The sequence below is a fragment of the Meleagris gallopavo genome, chromosome 2 (assembly GCF_905368555.1).
Source record: "Meleagris gallopavo chromosome 2, MGAL_WU_HG_1.1, whole genome shotgun sequence".
Lineage (NCBI taxonomy): Eukaryota > Metazoa > Chordata > Aves > Galliformes > Phasianidae > Meleagris > Meleagris gallopavo.
In genome coordinates, this window is record NC_139405.1 from 62,563,955 (window position 1) to 62,585,202 (window position 21,248).

At 39.2% G+C, this 21,248-nt stretch overlaps 1 protein-coding gene across 2 annotated transcripts in view; it reads right to left on the reverse strand.

The window, feature by feature from the left end:
- Nucleotides 1–21,248, reverse strand: part of DCBLD1 (discoidin, CUB and LCCL domain containing 1) — a 46,802-nt gene that overhangs the window by 7,400 nt on the left and 18,154 nt on the right. The window contains exons 3-12 of one of the 2 annotated variants that reach the window (XM_085217420.1): nucleotides 14,322–14,459; nucleotides 13,739–13,790; nucleotides 12,940–13,009; nucleotides 11,298–11,431; nucleotides 6,095–6,135; nucleotides 4,621–4,836; nucleotides 4,057–4,187; nucleotides 2,259–2,406; nucleotides 2,055–2,171; nucleotides 482–572 (exon numbers count right to left, since the gene is read on the reverse strand). In XM_085217420.1, coding sequence (XP_085073546.1) covers nucleotides 482–572; nucleotides 2,055–2,171; nucleotides 2,259–2,406; nucleotides 4,057–4,187; nucleotides 4,621–4,836; nucleotides 6,095–6,135; nucleotides 11,298–11,431; nucleotides 12,940–13,009; nucleotides 13,739–13,790; nucleotides 14,322–14,459 — 1,138 coding nt within the window. Of the gene's footprint in view, nucleotides 1–481; nucleotides 573–2,054; nucleotides 2,172–2,258; nucleotides 2,407–4,056; nucleotides 4,188–4,620; nucleotides 4,837–6,094; nucleotides 6,136–11,297; nucleotides 11,432–12,939; nucleotides 13,013–13,738; nucleotides 13,791–14,321; nucleotides 14,460–21,248 lie in introns of both variants that reach the window. The other variant, XM_085217419.1, reaches the window with a different exon arrangement.

The following is a 21,248-nucleotide window of genomic DNA, read 5'->3' on the forward strand; positions in this document are numbered from 1 at the left end:
TAACAATGTATGTGTATGTACCACTTCTTATAGATCAGCTGTGACTTTGGCCCACGCCTTTAATTGCCTTACGTGATGAGGAAGCAGAAAGAACAAGAGGAGGAAAATGAAATAAAATGCTTCAGATAGCTCAAATGTTTCCTTCCCTGAATTTTTGCTCAGCTTTGGTGTGCAAACTGTTCCATCTTCAACTGCATTACATTTTCACATTTGTGGGTATGTGTAGGCTGAACAGAGCAGCTGGTTGCATTGGACTGTAAATTGGTGTGTGTAGTTCTGAACCTGCTTCATCCTTGTTTTCCTCTAACTAGGGGATGATTAAAAAAGACAATTTACAGCAGCATGAGTTCTATTTGGAAGGAAGACTTAAAAAAAGATAATCTATTTCCAGTTTCCTGGTTTCTCTGGAAAGAGAGCGCATATTTGATTGTGCCAGCTAGGACGCCACAAATATCTCCCATGACAAAAGACAGTATCTTACTTTCGTAGGGCTGCACAGATACAAATTCCAGAGAACAGGAACAGACACAGCACTATGAGGACTGGGACAATTATAGCTGTAAGCTTTAATCCTGCATGGAAAAAATAAATGGATAAAAGTTAAAAAGGCAGATTACTCTGAAGATGGATATCTATTCCTACAGATAATCTTGCAGGAACACTCCTCGTGGGGGAGCATGTAAATGTAAAACTCTAGAGCAGCAGAACTGCTCCTCAGCCATACGTAGCTGCCTGCCATGTACACGAGTGGAACGGTGTTGAGAAATACATTGAACTCTCGGTCTCTAGGCAGACACTTGGCACAATATCTGTAAGCATCCTTACACTGAGCAGTTTTCTTATTACATACCAGATAACTTTTTATAAAAAGCCACTTACAGCAATGCTGTTTTCAGTTACTTTTAAAGCTGCTAAATGAAGCTGCAATTTTCCATGCTGAATATCTGGCTCCTGCTGATCTGGCTGAAACATTTCAGTCAAAATAATTCAAAGATTTCCAAGACTTGAGATAGGGAAAAACGTTTTGCCTGTGTTAAAAATGATTTAGAACAGGGATTTGGAAATTAGCCATGAGGTGGCTTTTGTGTCAGGAGCATGTATTTCAGTATTCCTGCAGACACTTTGAGAGTAAGGTAGCGCACATGTCCATGGGATATTTACAATTTAGCAGATAAAGTTTCAAAATATTTCATTTTCAGTGAAGATGGATACAATTTACCCATACCACTGCACATGAACAGAGTTTGCTCTTGGCAAGAGCAATGCAGTTTCAGATTTTTTTTTTTTATTTTTTATTTTTTATTTTTTTTAGTAATGATCACTTCTTAGAAATACTTTGTTCATAGAGACAGGGCTACAACTATCAGCTACCCAACAGGTAGCAGTGTTTGGTATGGTGGGTCCATAATTCCTGCCTGGCTATGGATCCACCAGTCAGCCAGTATATACTACAAATTTTATTTGTTCACTTTTTTAACATCTAAGAATTTACTTCTACTTAAAGGATGAAGATTGCAAATTAAGGCACTGAGGGAGAAGTATGAGAATTAATGTTGCCTGAACCCCCATGAACGTAAGCATTATGAAAAAAAAAACGTTTCATTACACAATCGTGCACTACAGTATATTGCTTAGTGCTGGGGATCTGCTCTGAGAGGAGTTGTGGCTGCTTAGAGAGCAGGTAACATTTTTGTAAGACCACTGCTCCACGTATAACAAAAGTTAGAAAATAAAGGGAGAGGGTGAGGAAGACAAGAGCTCCTCCAAAAATGCTACTGATGCTTGGGGCGGTCCGTTGAGCCTACAAAGCATGGCAAATAACCAATATGTGAGGGAAGAGAAAGCCTGGTATTGCACACATCAAGAAAAATTAAGGCTTTCAGTTTCTTTCTGTGCCTCAAGACAAAAAGAACATAAGCTCCTCCCTCCTCTTTCTGTAGTTAACCTTTAAAAATGTCTGAAGGGAAAACAAAAGTTTTGATTTGTGAGAAAGTTTACCCAGGCTGAGGTGAAGACATGATGTATCATAGAAAAAAATCAGTGATTAGTGTTACCTAAATTGGTTTCTTCTGATGGGATGGGCTCTGTAACAGTTCTGTCTTCTTTTCCAAGGGAGGTTTCTGTGCTCTGGCTTGTTTTTTGCCACATTGAATGTGTAAATGAACTATTCACTGCAAAAAAGAGCAGGGAATGAGTTATTCTGTGGTAACACAGCACTCCTTTGGAGCACTGTGTCTTGGAAGCAGTTTACCCCATACCTTGCATTATTCGACAACCAATCAGCTCAAGCTTCAATGCTATCCGTTGGTTCCAAGACTGAGGAATAATTCGCACATAACGGGCCACGATTGGGGGAATGAAATTATTACGTACTATGTCACCAGAGTCGGAGTTGCCTTGGAATACCTGCAACAAAATGTAAGTGTGTTATCTGCTGTGTTTCAAAAATCTGCTTCTCAAAAATGCTCTTGACTTCCAACTTCAAATATTTTTATTATCCTAAAGCTAATGTATCAATCATCTGGGATATAGCCACAAGATTTTTGAAAATGGGAGCTCTGAAAAGAATCAGTCTTTTTAATTCTGGTAGACAACCCCCTTTCACTGTTAGCTTAGAGAGGAAAGATTTTTGTTCTGTTTCCATTCTCTGTGATTTCTAGTTAATGTATGCTGGTATAACGCAACATTTTTTATTTAATAGTGCTGCAGAGCCCTTACTTGTGCATCAGGGAATACCTATTTATTTAAAGTGAAATATTCCCAAGTATTTCAGAAAATCGTCATCTTTCTGTATCAAGACTAAAAAATCAATACCATTAACCCTGTAGCTGTATGTCCTTTGTTCTGTACTTCTTTCCCCGGATCAGTTCAACCTGTGTACAGAACAAGTAATCCTTGCAATACTAGTTCTTGGAGATGCTTCAGTGTGGCCTAGGAGAATGTATGAGCCCAATCAGATAAGAAAGTGAGTTCAGCATATCTGAGATAAGACACCAGGCTATACAGAGTTCAGATAGGACAAGTTTTGTCATGTTTTTTGGTTGAAACAGATTATATCTAATAATATTTTCATAGGATTATTTGTAAATAACAAATATCTGTGGAAAACTGCAAACCAAAAGATTTTAAGTGGCTAGCCTTCACAAAATTCACCTGTTATGAGACTAATTTTTTACTTCTTGGGCCAACATCCCCTAAAAAATCTTAAAGCAATTAACACTGTGCAGTGAAATTCCTTTCTGTACAAGCTGAGGAAATGGAAATAATAGCTAGAAGGAAATCTTTCCGCAAGTCTAACAAGTTTTTAAAACCATAGTCAAGACTGAGCATCAGGTAGAGCGTTACCAAGCTCCCTCATAAAGGATTAGTGAAGATGATCTGACTAAGAACGCTGTGGGAGCAGAAAGGCTTCTGTATTTTTGTTTCAAAGGAAACAGGAGTTTTTCCCAGAAGAATATTAGCACATGCACTTGTGCAGCACACCCTTTGCCTGCAGGAGGAGACTGCACTGCTTTTATCAGATCGTTGCTGAATTCATTCAGAGTCTATGACAGCTGTTATGTGGACAGTTGTGGGATTTCTTTTGTTTGTTTAAGAGCATTTAGTTTTAGTGCAGGTACATTGATTTCTAACAGACTTGGGCTGTCAGAAGAGTCACGCCAGTGTGATGTTGGAAGTGGTGCAGTCCCTAGAACACTGTCCAAAGAGGAGCTCAATCTGCAAACATAGATAAGTAGCACTGATATTTAGCTGAGTATACTTCTCCAAATAGCCTCTTGTACAGCTTTAATCACCCTTTTTAATACAAATAGTATATGCACATGCACAAGCCTCTGTATGTATATCTCACAACTTCAGAAAGCCCTGGATATCTCCTTTGCTTCAACAAGCTTGCTATCTACACCACAGCTGTAAATTACGCTGGTGAAGACGACCCAAGTCTGGACAAGTCTGAAGCTCCTAATCTTTCTTGTCAGTGAAAGTCTGTCCTTAAGTGTCAAGGCAGCGCAAAGATTTTTTTCTCTGTGCTTTGCTTCCACTCCCACTTTCTCTTACCTTTTCTTCATTGCTTAGAATTCCTCTGTAAGTTCTCCATTTCGAGTTGTTATTTCTGTAGTTCAATATAAATGTCTTTACATAGAAATTAAAATTCTGCATAGTGGGTCCAGAACCAGTGGTTTTGATCCCTTTGAATGAAATGCAGAATATATTTTCATGTTAGGTTTCCTTTTCAATGCAGATTTTCAAATGCAAACACACAGCGCAACCAATTCAAAGACCTTTATGTTTGAAGCCTTAATTTATTTTTCAAACCATGTATGGAATTCAGTGGCCACCGAGTTTAAAGGTTGGGTCAAGAATAGAAATCAGCATTAAGCTGTAAATTTCAAGGATCTTCAATCAGAGCCTAAGTTAATGACTCCAGAAATGGTAATTGCTTTTTAATATTATGGTCCATATCCACAGTCTGAAAATATATGAAAACAAAATTTCTCAATACAGAATATTTACTTACATTGAATGAAACAAAGATTTAATTAGTGCATTATTAAATTTTCAACCATGTTTAGTTTCTTTCTCCAGTGGAAAACCCAGTTGCTAATAATCAGAGTGATCTACCTGTTATTCTCTTCTTCTCTCCCAAGTCTATCTCCAACCATTCACGACTACTGCTGTGGTTAGAGGCCCAAGCCAGTCCCAGGACTTGAAGCCAAGCCTTGTCAGGAGACCACTGGAACAGCTGTCCAAATTCGTTGGTCTCCTCCCAGTAGGAAGATGCAGTGATCTGGCTCTTGGAGAGGAATCCCTCTTCCAGACTGAGAGATCTATTGCAGCCTAGGAGTCCCAACACAGACAGGAATAAGCAGTTATTTTGCATTTTAACAGTCTATTTTCATATTAGGCAGACAACATATGAAGACCATTCACAACAGCCAAGTCAGACATTGCCTAATTTGATGCTAACCTGATGCTATCCATTAGTGTTTGCCAGTCAATTTATAGTGGATAATCCAGTATCAGAATGTTGCAGTCCCTCTCCTTTACCAGTTGGCTCCTACATACACACTTTCTGACTACTGAATCTGTTATTTTTTCCTTGCCATTTTGGTTTTTAATCTCTCCAGTATTGTTTTGTTTATGTGAAGACTTCTGATATTTCATTTTTCTCCTTCTGAATCATAATATTTATGTTTAGAGTTTGGCATTAACTAATTTTGCTGTACGAAACACTTCTAAAATGAAGGCACTTTACTGAAAGGAACGCTTTACTGTAAATATTTCATGTTTTTCACCTGCAATTAGGGCTAGGAAAGTTCCTCATTAATGAAGCTCCTTGATACTGCTGCCAAGAGGTGATATCATGAAGGTAATAGCTTCAGGTAAGCATTACAAAATCCTCCAAAGAACCCACAAAATATCTGCACATCAAGGTTCTTCAGAGAGAACAGGCCAGTGCAATATGGTTTCAATGAGTTAAAAATAATTTCCTGACAATTACAAAGGCCTATACATGTTCTGAAGTTTTCACTGGAATAGTAAATGATTTTATCTAAGATGACTGAAATATAATTCAAATGAATGAGCACGAACTTTTCCCCCTGCTTTTCTATGTTTTATGCAAATTAACAGCTCGACAGATTAAAGACATTTTGAATCTTTGAAAGTCATAAACAAAAGCTAGTTCTGTGTAAGTTCAATGTAAATATATTTCCATCCCTCTGTATGTTTTAGTTCTTGTATAATGAAGATGGAACTAATAAGTGTCTGAAGAAAAACTGCTTTCATTTTCTGCCACCTAAAGTACATAAAAATGGAACTATCTGATTGCCATTTTTCATATGCTAGCACCAGAACTGTAATATCAGAATGCTATTCCTTTTTCTCATCTATGTGCAGATGACTTATTCCTGTTTTTTTTTTTTTCCAGCTCATTTCACCTCACTTCTATTTTTTATTCAACCTGCCAGTTTTAAAAAAAATAACTGTCTTAAAATACCTTTTCTAGACACAGCCTAGCATTCTTCTGATTACTTTCCAAAACTTTTGAGGAAATACTTAAATAAAAAGGTAAAAATAAGGCCATTATTCTTACCATTTGAAGTAAACATAAACCGCTTATCTGACAGCGAACCACTGTAAGAAAAAAAGATAATTCACTCTTTGAGGAAACAGCCATAGGAATGATAAGAAATGGGTGGCTTTGGCGCTATACAGAATAACCTTTCATCCAGCAAAGTATCTCTGGTCAGGTTGGCAGTGCTCTTGACTATCTACCCCCCTCAGAGCACTCTCGTGCATCCCATGCTGTGACAGAATTCAGCGCTGTTCTAGCAGCTTTCAGCATTTTCTCTGCTCTATGATATGAGATGATTGCCCATCTCCCCACCCCTGTTACTCTTTCTGCGCACTTTTGCTTCATTCCTCTGCACAGGAGCTTAATCACTGCTGCAAAATCTTCCACCCCCTGATCCTCAGACCAGCACAATCAAAGCACGCTGAAGAAGCCAGGAAAGCACTGCTCTAGCATGAGGCCGGGTTCTCTTCTGACATCAGTTTAAATTAGAGTTAAATTAAATTAAACTTTATTGAAATCTGTGAATTTCTATTGGTGTAAATCTACACTGGTGTAAATTCACACTGGGGTAAGAAAATTGCCTTAGGACCAGTGAAAGAGTTATGCCTGACTATGACTAATGCATATTAGCTCCAGCCATTCCTTTTGCCTCAGTCAGGCAATGAAAACTGCCCATTGCTTTAATCTGGCTCAGATTAAACAGATTACATTCAGATTAACAGCTTGGTTCTGTTATAGCCGCATTCAACAGCTCTTCGTAGGAGTTCTTCTTTTTGTTCTGTTAACACATCTATGGTTTCCCTATTCTTCCCTGCACCATGGGCTACTTCACTTCTGGAGAAAAGCCATTTCTTGGGCCACCCTCCACAACTCTGCACAACACAGAACATCACCCAATGACTACATCATGGAAAACTGCTCTCAGCCTCCCCATGGAGCCACTTTCCCTTCTGATTCTCACTGCAATCCCAAAATGATTCCTTTAGTTGTCTTCACAATAAAAATAAAAGCTTGGGTTTCAACATGAAATTCAGATTTCCTGAACATCTGGCCCTTTCTGTACAGCTCCGTGTGGCCTCATGTATCAGGTGCCCTTCTGAAAGCTCTTGGCCAGTGTGACTGAGTGAAGTACTCCAGCACTGAGCCAGCTCCATTAGGCTGCCCTTTGCTGCCAGCCAGGAACACTTCAGGTTGCCCAGGGAGGTGGTAGGTGTCCCGTCCACTGAGACATTTGAGGCCAGGCCGGCTAAGGTTCTGAGCAGCCTGATCTAGCTGTAGATGTCCCTGTTCATTGTGGGGCAGCTGGACTAGATGGCCTTTCAGGGTCCCTTCCAACTCAAATAATTCTATCATTTCCTCAGAGGTTACCTATAGAGTCAAACAGCCTACAGCCTGACAGCGGTGTACACAGCCATATGGTTTTTAAGTGCTGCAAACCAGGAAGTGGAAAGCGGTCTGGTGTCAAGGTCATTAAGAACACTGCTTCTTTTTGTTACTGAGGGAAAGCCAATGCCTGCAGGCAAAAGAGGCCCTTTGGGATAGAGGAGAGCACTGGGAGGGAACAGATCTATTTGGGCACGTAGGCAGTGGAGTCACTAGGATGAGAAATTCAGCTCCTCCCTCCCACATCCTCCCCCAGGCGATCCTCATGGGCCATCAGATGTGTTCTGCTTGCTTCCAGCCAGCTCAGAACAGCAGCCAAAACCATTTTTGCTTTCTTAGAGAACACAAAACAATCCAGTTCAAGAGAAGAAAAGAAAAACTGACTGTGATCAGTAAAACCTACTCAAAACAGAAGCATTTCTCGAATATGTATTTATGTGCTTCCCTCTGTAATAAAAAAAGTCACTGAGCTCCCTTTCAAACTACAAGACTGCAATTTTAGCAACCAAAGGGAGGAAGTTAGCACTCCTAATACCTGTAAAGCTATAAAATCAGGCTGAAATATTTCTGCTATAATTCTGCAAGTCACTGAAGAAGACAAACTAATTCAGTAAGTGGCAATTCATCAGTTTCATAATGTGACAGGTGGCATTTGTCATACAGATTTTACTTTGTCCTTTAAGGGATGGCATCATCCCATGCTCTTCGTTTTCCTGCTTAGCCAGCAGCACCACTGTCAGGACTGTATGGCAGACCTGTGCTGGTGCCTCTGAGAAAAAAAAAAAAAAAAGAATGCTGCTTCACATTATAAGCTTATGTAAACCTCAAATCCTTTATTCCAGCATCTGTCCCAAGGAAGCTTTTTATAAGCAGCACAGGTTAACCCAAATCTCATATTCATAGTTCACAGGCACTCAGGCTCATCCATTTTCACAGGCAAATGACTTCACGTGCAGATGTACAGTTACAGGCCTCCACAGGCAGCTTACATTACAAAGTTAAACCCCATATATTTGTCCTTGGGTAGCAGAAATGCTCAATAAATCCTGCCACTTGATATTCATTATATCATTTGTGGGTTCAGGTCTGCACATGGGGCATGAGAGTTGGAAATCTCATAGATAACTGAGCATAACAAGCTCGTTGGAAAATGGAATCAGGGAGGCCAAGGTCAGATCTTAAGGGCTGGCAAGTAAAACGATTCATAGCTCTGCTGGTACTTTATAACACAGATATTTAACAGCTCGGTGCACACAAGCAGCAGCTTTGACGAGGTCAGTTTCAGCTCAAGTCACTAAATAATTTAAATCTTTAATACTGAAATCCGCTATAAAAGAGATTTTTAAAAACTTGAGTAAGCTTTCATTTAAGGCAGGACAGAAAGCTTGTACAACACTGCTATCCTTGCACTTGTTTTTCCTTGCTGGTGCTTGCAAGGAAAAAACATTCAAAGGAATGTATTGCCATGCGGAGGTGTCCCAAAGACAGGGAAGCTGGGCAGCTTTGAGAATACATATTAAAAAAAAGTTTTTTAAAGCATGATATGCACTTTTTCATTTTTCATAGTAAATAGGCCATCTGCTTCCAGGAACACATTTCCATGTTTTGAGATAAAATGATCTCCCTGCATCCCCAGTTTATCTCCCTTGGTACAATGAGGTCACAGCAGTGTTTCATCTGCTCCTGGGACTGTCCCAGCCACCAGGGGCAGCAGAAGCATTCCAAGAATCGCTGTTCTCACCCTCCAGCATTTCTACAAATCACGCATCTCACCTGTAGGCATCTGACATGCTAGGAGCCCATGTAGCTTTGTCCCTCTGTATGATCTGCAGAAAGCATAGGTTGATCCCTCAGGGCAAACCCATTCCTTTGGGAGAGCACTGTCCTTGAGGAGTACCTCTGTCTACCCCAGCGTGCAGGAGGTGACAGCACTCCTCACTGGGGTGCTCTCTGTGGAGCCTCACACTAACTGGGATGAATCCAAGCCAGGAGGCCTGTTTCAGCACAGGAGTACACATCTTGGCTCTTGTTTGAGTCAGTGGGAGTTCTATCACTCGATGTTACAGTTGTTTTCATCTCTGCAGGCACTTCATTACTCATGTGAGGTGGATAACTCATTTTGAGTAGCAACAATAAAAGGATGTGTGGCAGTGAAGTTCATGGGTTAATTATGCAAACAGTGTTTTTCCCCAGCACATCTACATTTGCTGTCTTCTATGCTTCATTCGTTGCTCACTAACTCTTGTATTGTGAAAAAATACAAGTGGGAATCCCAGCTGTCTTTCATTATACCATTTTATGTGCTAATATCTGAGTTACTCCTGGGATTCTCAAGGATCACACATACACAAATATATGTAAATGGTTCTACAACCTCTGTAATTAAGGCACAAAACATTTAATTTCTTAGGATTTCATAAAGCTGGCATGTGTGATGGAAATAATTTATATTGCTTGTGTTATGGAAAGACTCACTGCTGAGCTGAGCCCTCAGTCCTGCTTTCCTTGATACAAGATCGTATCATTTTTCCATTTATTTTAGCTGTGAAGCAACATACTTAAGGAAAATAGAAAACACTAAGGTTTTAGATGCCCTCTGCTAGTTGTCTACATGCTACTCACTTTGTATTCAGCTAACCACAGTACCAGTATACAAAGACTTTCCACCTGCACCTAAGGTTAAGCACAGCAATAGACAGAATGAATGCCCATGTCTTCTGTTGGGTTCACAAAGTGAATGTGGCCAAGGTCACTGGGAACAAGGCTTAAAAATTAAACATTTGATTACATAATTTGCTTATCACATGCAGGAGTGAGATGCATATACAGATAGCTTAAAATTAGCTTTGATTTCAGTACCAGCATGTTTCATAGTGATTTCATAATTGGTCTGCTTTTTTTGCTTCACTGAGAGAAGGGAGAAGCCAAGTATTTACAGAATGGCTGATACGGTTCTGTAGGATTTCTTCTTGATCTTTTTTTTTTTTTTTTTTTAAACAAACAAAACAATGATTGTTAAATTGTTGGGAGGATGTGGAGCAAACATAGGGGAAATAGGAAAAAAATGAAAAGTCATATTCCCTTGGCTCTTGTAGTCTATGGGGCTGAGGAGATTTTCCTTCCCATAAGAAAAAATGCTTATTGCAAAACCCAGATAACATTTAAAAATTCAAAATACGAACCAACAGAGATGACAGAGGCAGTTGCTGGAAGGGCTTACTGTACTGGATAGAGATTAGAGGATTTATTTCTACTTCAACAACAGTGCAATTATAAGTCAGAAGATAAGTGGTAAATATAACACCCTTGCTATAAATATTCTAAAAGAGAAAAATTCCGAACATGTCAAAAGCACAATGTTTAAGAAGGTATTCATTAAATCCCCCATGGCTCAATGGCACTTTCTATTTATTATTCTTAGGTTGTTCTTTTTTTCCACTTTAACATGAATTTAGTGTGACTTATTAGTACATCTATTAAAGATGTTTGTTACAGAACATCATAGCTTCACTTATTTGCTAAAAAACTAATTTGCAAATGTATTTTGGAAGGAAAGGAAGAAAAGAGAGAGAAGATACAGCCCTAAACTTTATAAAGCCACATACACTTGAAACATTTTCCTACAATCTCTGCCAACACCATGTTAATAAAGCCATAAAGACAAACCCTCGAGCCCTCAAAACCAGCAGCTGACATCTCTTTCCCCAGAAAGCATTGGTGCAGCATCTCCCCTCCATTTGATGACCTGGCCAGTACACTGGGGTCTGGGACTGCTCCCAGAGCCAGTGGTGGGTAAGTTAAGTTCCTTCCCAACTCCCTGTGCCCCAGAAATACTCACTCATGTGAGGAGATACCATTGGCGACAACGCCTTCATAGCGGCTGATGCCCTTCTGCTGGGTGACACTGATCTGACCGCCCAGTTCATCTGCAATAACACCTGCATGTATCGCCGACTTGCACAGCAGTGAGGTCTGAAAAGTAGAAGCCATCAAAACCCCAAATTGAGAGGGCAAATCTGACAAAGTGATAGTGCTACAGCTGTGGAAGTGTTAAGAGCTCATAAAGTCCTGCAAAGGAATGAGAGCAATAGGGAGAGACTTAAAAAGAACAAACATTTATCTTTGAAAAAAATACATGGTTCCAAAAGTCAAGCTTTTCTCAAATGAAGAATGTAATCATCTGCTTCTAGGAAAATGTGGTGAAGTTTTGACCTCATAAATATTTGGCCCACTTCAGGAAAACAAAGTCAAAGGCAAAGCAACCACTCTTCTTTGCAAAGAGAAAACAATAATGGCTTTTGCGGACTTACCTGCAGTCAGATCTACCTGTTACTGCATAGTGCCTTAGATTTGAGGCATGGCATGCATTGGGAAATGTGGCAGTGTGTCATTCACATGAAGCCAGTTTGGGCACTTCTAGCACCTGGCAAGAAGGGCTGTCTGCCTGCCCCTTCCAGGGAGGGCTGGTGTGTTGGGACACTGGAATAGTAGGGCTCCAGGGAGTCTTGGAGGTCTTTCTCATCAGAAAAGCTGAATCTATGTTAATGGCGGAGGGAGGATTTCCTTCAAAAACTCCTCCGCCTAGATAACATCTGCATGAGGTCATGTCATGTGCTGCTTTTCTTTCCCAGTCACCCTGGGCAGCAGGAATAACTCCAGCTAATTAGAATGCAATATGGCATTTCTTTGTTTTTTCAGCTCTCCCATTCTCCTGAATGGGATGGTATGCTTGAGTAACTGGATGAACAGGTTATGCATGGGCTTTCTGGAGACTCAGCAACTGCTTTATTTGTGATATGGTGGGGTTTTACTTCAGTGGTAGGATTAATCTTAACTCCACTCTGAAAGATGTCAAGATTTCAGAGGCAGAGCAGTGTGTGATAGGAACTGGGGATAAATGTAACCACTCAGGCAGCTTTGCTTTAAGGAGTGAACAGTTAATAAAAACTGATCCAAAATGTTTTTTAGTTATCGGTGGGATGTGATTGGACAATGTATAAATTTAATTTCATCTTAGAGCATGTTCCTGCAATACTGAAGGCTGAATCTTAAAGAAAACCTTCAAATAATGGAAATGCATTTTATTCCTCTGAGAGATAACATCAGAAAAGAAATGCACATGGATTTTAAACAAGCATAAGGTAAATTCATAGGAGTATTTAGGACACCAAAGAATGCTGCCTCAAGAAGGAAAAACCCTATAGCTCCAAAAGGCAGAAACCTGGAGTTAGTGTGTTAGTTTGACAATCAGTGGACTTTGTTCTCACACAATTGATTAGTCTGTTTGAAAAGTCTTTCAGTATATGCTTAATGTACACTGATAACATACTAATATACTGATAGTAGAATGTAACACAGCTGGGAAGAACTATTTACAAAAGCTGAGCAGCAAAAACTGAAACCAAACTGTGCTATGTAACGGAGCAATGGATTGTCTTTTCTGGTTTTATTAATTTCCTCTCTTTATATTGGGTACTTACATCTCTGTATCCTTCTTCTATATTCCCAGAAATGTCACCTGCGATGTCTCTGCAGCCAGCAGGACAGTATCTGCTGTAGTAAAAGAAAAAGACTTATTTAAAACCCGGACTGTCATGATGACACACACAAACAAACCCATGCAAAAGAAAAGCTCTCAGACCCATAGATACTTCAGCAATATGTTCTGGTTGACTGTTCATTAGTGATTACAGAAGGTAAACAGAAGTGCCCTTGAGTGGACTGCACATAGCAGCACACAAAGAACTACAATAACAGTTCTTCAAGTGCATTTTGTTCAATCCTGTTGTTCTAGGAATGTTATTACTCAAGCTTTCAGCCCAGATAAGAAGTCCGCATGCACATCCAGGCAAGTAACCAGTAAAGTACAATTAATTACCATTTCAAATCCTATCAAGGAGCCCAGAAATTATAGCTTGTCCTCAGATGATCTTTTATCAGCTGAGGCATGATCTGCTCTCAGGAGATGCCATGGTATTCAAGGCTACTTTGAATTTCAAAGTGGAAATTCTTTTTACATATAGCATACGCATGCATTCCCAAATGAGGATTGCTGAGAGTTTTGTAACAATATTCTCTTGTTTTCCTGGGCTGCAGATTTCCATTCTGCACTAGTGATTCACACAACGAGGCCTGACACTACTGTCGTATTATAGCTCAAAAACATTCACTTTTCCAGAAAATTAAGACTGTTCATGTCTTATGTGATATTTTACAGCAATTTGATCAGGTGACACAGAAAAGTAAGAAACAGTGAAGAAAGATATAAACCTTCTTTACCTGTACTCAGTCTTTGTGTAGTGGTTTGCTCGTTCCAGACATGTGATTAGATCTGTGAAATGTTTACAAATGTCAATGCAAGTTGCAAGACATAGAAATACAGAAAAATGTTTGGCTTAAACATGAAATTGCATTTGAAGACTTCTCTGTATATACTTAGAGATAAAACAACAGCTATGGTTTTCCCTCATCCTTTTCATCTCCCGCTTCTACTCATATTTTACATACCTTCAACAAAGATGCATAGGAACACCCCCCAGAATATTAAATGTAGATTTTGTCTCTTCACCTCTCCAATTGCTTCATCCTCTCACTGTGTGGTAAAAGCCCTGAATACAGAGGCTTCTCATTTTCTGTTTCACTGGGCCTGTTCTACAAATTATCTAGGTAAGTTTTCAGCAGCTTTTTTATCTACTCGATGTTACTATTGTTTCTTGTACACATGCTGTCAAAAAGATGATATTTCATGCCAACAAGACACCTGAAAACATTTAGGACCAAACATATAAGCCAAAGTCTGTGGTAGAGAAGATAATGAATTAGGGAGGACTATGCTGCTCGTCCTTTAGAAACAGTGCTTTACCTGGATGATCACTGCTGGCATAAGACAACAGAAAGCCTCGTCCTGATATATGGGATCCACTCTCAAAGTGGATAGTTGCTTCATTGCTGTCCAGAATGATTTCTTTGGGAACAGGCATCATATTACCACAGTAGGGTCCTACAGATAGAACAAAGATTTCAGAGTTTAGATGAGATAGTTAGGCTGGAATATTCTCATGATAAATAAAGAATTTCATAACATGCTAATCCTCCTTCAGAACCAACTGACATGTTGACAAAAGGGCTTTAGCATCAGTCTTTTATGGGCATGAGCTCCAAAGTTGCCTTGACAAAGAATGGCAAGAATCCAATTGTCCCTTCATGGCATAAATTCTAGCATTAACATCTCTCATCACATAAGCCTCAAGAAAATGATTAATACTCTTCCACCTTTGAAGTAGAGTGTTCTTAAATACAGCAGTAACTCAGGAGAGAAAAGAATGGAATGAATGTGGAAAGGCAATCCAAGGGATCTACAGAGGATGTGCTACAGCTTCTTCAGCAGAGCAGCTATTCTGAAAAGCTTAAGAACACAAACAGCACACCTGGTCTTAAAGGATGTGTGTTCCATGTGTCAAGTTTATGAGCAGGAACTAATTAGAAAATTTCTGCATTTATTGGTGTTTTAAAAACATCACCAGACCACTGAAAAATATAGTTTAGATTTCCTGAGCTTAAGACAAAGTAAAGAGGGAGAGGAAGGGAGTAGGAAAAGGAGACACGAGTCTTATGCCTACATTGAATTAGATAATGGTTTTATAGCTACCAACTGCAGTATCTTGGAGCACTCCTCAGGACACCCCTTTCTTGTACCAGCAGGCTCTCACAATTACATTTGCTTCTTCAGAAGTCACTTCCTGAGGGGAGCTTTCTTTTGAAATTGCCATAGTCTTGCCTTCCATCACCACACTTGGGTGCAAACATTTGTTTCTGGCTGCCCTCAAGCAGAGGACATAGGAAATCAAAAGCACTTTGGATATACTTTGAATTTAAGGGGATGTTTACAATATAAAGTGCTAATAAGAGGTTTTGTGAAATGGCAAACACTTTCCTATTTAGAAGCCCTCAGACCATCTATTCTGTTGAGAATTATAACAGGTTTTGTATAATAAAGCAAGACCTTGGGATGGAAAATGATCCCTTTGACTTTTTTCCAGGACAATCTCATTTTCTTGGTGGTGGATACTTTATGGTACCTTAGAACTGAGAGTACAAGAAATTGCAATCAAAGTACAGCACAAAACTGAAGAGCCTTCTGGACAGGTGTCTAAAAGCCCCTTCATTTTGTTTGATACTGTCTTTTCCAAATACTTAATCAGCCTTATAGCAGCTAGGAGGTCATCCTGTAGGGTAGCCCAGTCAGAGGCAATGACAGCCAGCTGTCAGCAGAAGAGGACAAATTAAAGGACAGATTCTGTCTTTTTTGGCTTGTAAAATTATAACAAAGCCAGGCAGGCAGAGAAACAAGTGACAATTGTGACATTTCCCTTCAGTACTACTGTGTCAAAAATGAGTCATGACTTAGTTAGAGAAAACAATATCTATAAAAAGGGTTAAACAAATTGCTTAGGAAATGAACTTATCAAAAAGAGAGCATTTGACACTGTGTCATACCAGACAACTGCACGAGTGTTTTATTTGAGAAGGTCTTTTGTGTCAGAATGCAGTGGGAGAAGTGCTAACTTAGAACTTTATTTTTCTTCCGAAGTATAGGAAGAGAGAAAGAAAGGGGAGAAGACGGGAAGGTGTTGTGCTTCTTCAAAATGAAACACCTGAGAAAGCATTAGTCTTTTTTTTGTCTCAGGGACCGACTGTATATTTTCTCACCAATGCTCTTTTCCTTTTTCCCTAACAGCGATTAGCAGTGACATATCCACTCTGTAGGTATAATTTTGATGGCTGACTCACTCAACCACACACCGGCTGGGTCAGGATTAGCTGTCTCCTCCAATAGCAAGTCTACATATGTTCCAGGTAATTATACAAACAAATCACATGTCATAAGTAAAAATGATAAAATAAAATAAGAAAGTCTAGACTCATAGAGTTGTATAATATGAAAGCCAATAATTCGGAAACAGATTAAGAAATCAGCATGCAATGCCTGAAGACAAGTTTATACGAAGTAACAAATCCAATAAGGGTTACAAATCTATGGTTATCTCCTAGTTCTGTCAAGGGTGATTCTGGTGTACCCAGAGATAAGTGCGTGGCTCTAAACTAAGGAGATCTAGGATCAACTTAATTTATCATAAAGAATATAAAAGCAAGAAACATTAATACTTTCCAAAATTGTATGAATCACCTATCTGCATAGATTTAAAAAAAAAAAAAAAACAAAACAGATACTAATAACAGAAAACACTCTTGTTCTCTCATTGCAAACAGATGAAGCCTTGCAAAGTATTTCAACACAGTTCTTCCCAATAATTCAGGTAACATCAGCAATACACAGCCAGGTCATATCAAACTTCCATGATATCTAGTAAAGCTTAATTGCATGCATGCTATCAAATACAGAAATTTGCACTGAGAACTATGGTTTAGAAAAGGGTACAAGCACCACCTCACATCCCTACTTCTGTTCCTGGAGATACTGTTTTGGTTTTATTATGTGAAAGAACTACAAGCACGCAGCCAGTTTTTTCAAAAAGTGTCATTCCTCTCTCTTCAGTTCTTAATAGTGAGCAATGCAAGCACATCTGATTTACTGAATAACACAGCTTTCTGGTTAGCAGCTAATCTCTCCATTTTGCCCAGTTTTTGCAGTGACCTTTTGACCTCTGATTCTCATTTTCCCCACAATCAATTCATTTTACACCAACAGTCTTTCAAGAAATTCCCCATATAAAAACTGGCAATTCTTACTAAATAAAATGGATTTGGGGTCAAGGCAAGTTCTTTAAGGTCAGCTTGGACTGAATTCTCAGTTTGGAGAATTTTATGTTTCTGTCTTCTAATTTCCTTCAGAAAAATAATGAGACTGTTTTTAACTACATGTACTCTTTCCTATGTACTTGCAGCACAGCCGCTCTCCATTTGTTTTAATATTATAAAGCCTGAGAAATCATACTCTCCCAGACTTCTGAGATTTTGGTTCATGCTGTGCCTGAGTGAGATGCGCTTTCTCTACACACAGTAGCACCCAGCATATTTTCTCTCCACTGACATACCTAGTGTCCCTTTAAATACACAGATTAGGAGATTTTATACACATTAGTAGATTAAAATCCATCAGCACCTGTAGCAATTCTACTTAAACTGAAACTGTATTTCCTAGGCAGTACTTTCCACTTGCATGGATCTTTATCATCTACTTCTAAGATTTACGTACGGTCCCTCTTTTCTCTGAGTATTCCATATAGAGTCTGTTGACAGCCTGTCTATAGGAATACTGAGCAACCTCAGAGGAGAAGAGGGATGAAGGAGAAAGCTTTGGTTTGCGCCCAGTTTGAAAGGGAGAAACTCATTTAAAGGCCTTGTTAACTTTTATTGCAGCGTTTGGACTTGACTCTGGATAAGCATTTAATTTTTATACTTGGGACTATGCCAGAAGTTTTTAAGATTCCTTTTGAAAACTGCCAGATCACTTTATCAGTTTTTCATCTTCTAAAGTTAGTTGTGAGGTGGGTTGCTTTGCATATTCAGTTTGAAAAACAAGTCATGAATGTTGATCTTTCTCCTTGCTTCCTCTTTCAGTGACTCTGCTGGATGTCTGCTAGGATAAGGAGGAGGCAGGGTTGTTTGGTTTGTTTACTAAGAACAAAGGAAAGATTTTGATTTAATAAACAGATGTGTTATATGTCATGAAATTGAGTAGGTGTTCTCCATACTTCAGTATTAGTATATCTACATATCAGGGCCTTTCTTTTTTTGGCATCTTGCTGAAGAGCTGACAGAACTGTGGTTCCGTCTGTTCGCTCCATATTCATTAATAGATATGTATTTTTTAAATTCTGCAGGAGAGCTATTAGGGGCTTATGGATCTTGAATGTTCCTAATTTAATATTCTCTAAAATTAATATTTAATGCCTTTCTTCTAGAACTCCTAATCTGTTGATATGGTTTAGGTGGCTTAAATGCAATACTCTTATTTTGAAATTATTGTTTCCAGGCAGTATTAATGTCCTGGGAAATACACGGTGAATGGTCTCATGTATATCCTTTGACTGCCTCCTCTGGAGACCAAAGAAGTTATTTTATGCTTTGTTTGTTTTTAAAATGTTAGTAATAGTCTACCACTTTTGTCTTTTTGACAATAGCATTGTTTTGCAAATCTGATGATCTTTACAACGTTGTCTGTTTTTATGAAGTCTAGTTTACTTCTACTGTCAGCCAAACTCTGGAACATTTCCTGAGGTCATTTTGTAGAGTTGTGCTCCTTTATTCTTTCTACTTCCCTTAAGAAGTGCTCTGCCAGAGGGCTCACTTCTCATACCAAGCAGCAAGGCCTACATGCTGTTTGTTTCTGCACGTTTTGAAGTACCTCAATAGCTGAAGAAGGACAGGGGATATGATGAACATGGAGTATGCCTGCATCATTTCAGAGCTAAAAACTCAGCCAGTTTGTAAAAGGTTTGCACAAACAGCTCACAAAAACTGCAAGGATTTCTTGTGTGAAGATGCGCATTTTTGAAATTTGTCTCCATCCCACATTCATACACATGCTTCACTTTCATATGCAATGACTGAGCATAGCTGGTAACTCTTCTCCCGCTACCAAGAAAAAGAGAAGACTCCACTGTGCGGGGCAGAATAAAAGTGGTGTTTAATGCTCAATAGGTATGAGTTGATAGGGAAGTCACATCTGTTACTCAGGGTGAGACAGTCTCATTATTCAGCATTTAACTGCACAACACAGTCTGACTTCAGAATAAGTCTAAGAGTTACTTGTTTTAGGAAGCAGTCAGGTAAAAAAAGTAATTAATAACAGTTTATAAACAGAGAGCCTGGGTCACCTGTCCTGCAGGCTGTAGGTCTGCCTGCCTGACCTCACCTAACACTGTGCCTGAGGTATTAGCTAAACCCAAGGACAGAAGCCCAGTTATGAATCTTTAGCAAAGAGATGTACCTGTTTAACAAAATAACTCAGAAAAAAAGCACAATACAGTTTATGAATCTAAAATGAATGAGGCCATTTGATAAAAGAAAAGCAAAGTCATTGTTTTACAGCTAAATCTTTTGAAAGCTGCTGTAACCATTCAGGCGAAACCCAACTGTTAACAGAGTTTTGACTGTTAAGAAATCGCTCGGCTTCATCTTCAGTGAGAACTTGTCTGGGCATTTCACTGGATTTCCTGAAATACCAGAAACAATACTGCAATAACAAGTTTCCTTTGAGGAGTGAAAAAGAAGCTTGGGCGCACCCTCTGTTCAAGAAAGACACATATTACAATCTGTAGTAAGGACGGGTGGTTCGATGACTCCCCTCTCGCCATGATGACAGGTGTGAGGCACTTGAAGGCATTTGGTTCTCCTGCATACACACACACATACACATACACACACACACACACACACACACAATGCACGCTGACTCTCAGCAGCCACCAGACACTCACACATCAGCGAATGCTCAGTTTTCCTAACAACCATCAGTGAATGGCTGCGGGGAGAAAAGAGCATTTCCAGTAATTTCTTTTGCTATTTCACACTAGTCACTGAGTGCAAATTATGCAAGAAGTTAACTGCGTTAACTCTCCAAATTATTACTAGTCACTCAGCAGATCTGACATCCACCCCAGAGGAACACATCAACCTCCTACTGACTGCAAGTGAATGGAAGTAGGCACTTATCTGTTCTTTATTCTCTCTCCAGTCAAAGACTTATGATCATCTCACAAAAATTAAGGGAAAAAATACTAAGCCATTAGTTGAGAAAAGAGTGAAAAAGGCAAGCAAAAAGGGTCAAAAGAGATTCAGAAATTTGATAGTCATGAAAAGAAGCTGAGCAAAAGCCATTTCTGTCAAGCCTTAAAAACATTTTTGTTAATATGTTCATAAGTGGTATAGCAATGGCTGTTGTGTTCCTGAGAACTACAGGGACCACATGGTTAATCTTGTTTTCACATATCCCTTTAACTAATTAAAAAATCAGAAGCTCTTTTCAGAGCTCGGTATTTTTAATATGCTCAGCTAATGCAATTAACTCTAGAAGAAAAGCATTTCAGAGAAGGCTGTATCCTGTCCACACTATGAAACGTACTTGCTGTTATTTTCTATTCTAAATCCCTTCTGTGTGGAAAATAGAAGAATCCACCCTGTTTTTGCTTAATGCAAAGCCGTGCCCTTGAAAAGGGACACTATTTATTTCTCTCAGAGAAAACATGTGCAGAGTTGTGCTAACATTTAAAGATTTACCAGACAAAGGTGATTCAGTTTCAGCAAAACTGGTGTTACTCTACCTGTACTGACTGATGATGAATGTTTTCACATCTAAGTCTGAATGGAAAGCCAGCAGTTGGAAAGAAAAGGCTTACTACAGTGTCATTCCTCCTGTTAACCTCGAAGAAAACAATGGGAAGAATAATAACCCTGAGACAGAGTGTTCAGCCACTTTACGGCTCCAGTTTTAGAGCATCATTAAGATTATTTAATGACCACCTTTTGATGGCAATATTGTGGAAATGTAAAAGCAATGGCTGCCTTCATAGGTTCATCAAAGCTGAGAAGTATCAAAAGTGAGAACTGTACTGTAAAGTTTGTGTTCCATATGAGTGGGGAGGATTAGTAAATCAGCATACTCAGTGCTAGACATCATTCTAGGAAGGAATTAAATCCAAAGTATTCCTGGGTAAGTGTACAAGATGGGATGAATGCCCTGAACTTAAACACATCTCACATATCAGTATTCTTTTGCCTAATCTGTAGTTACAGGCTTGCTAAAGCAAAGAAATCACCTGGCTAA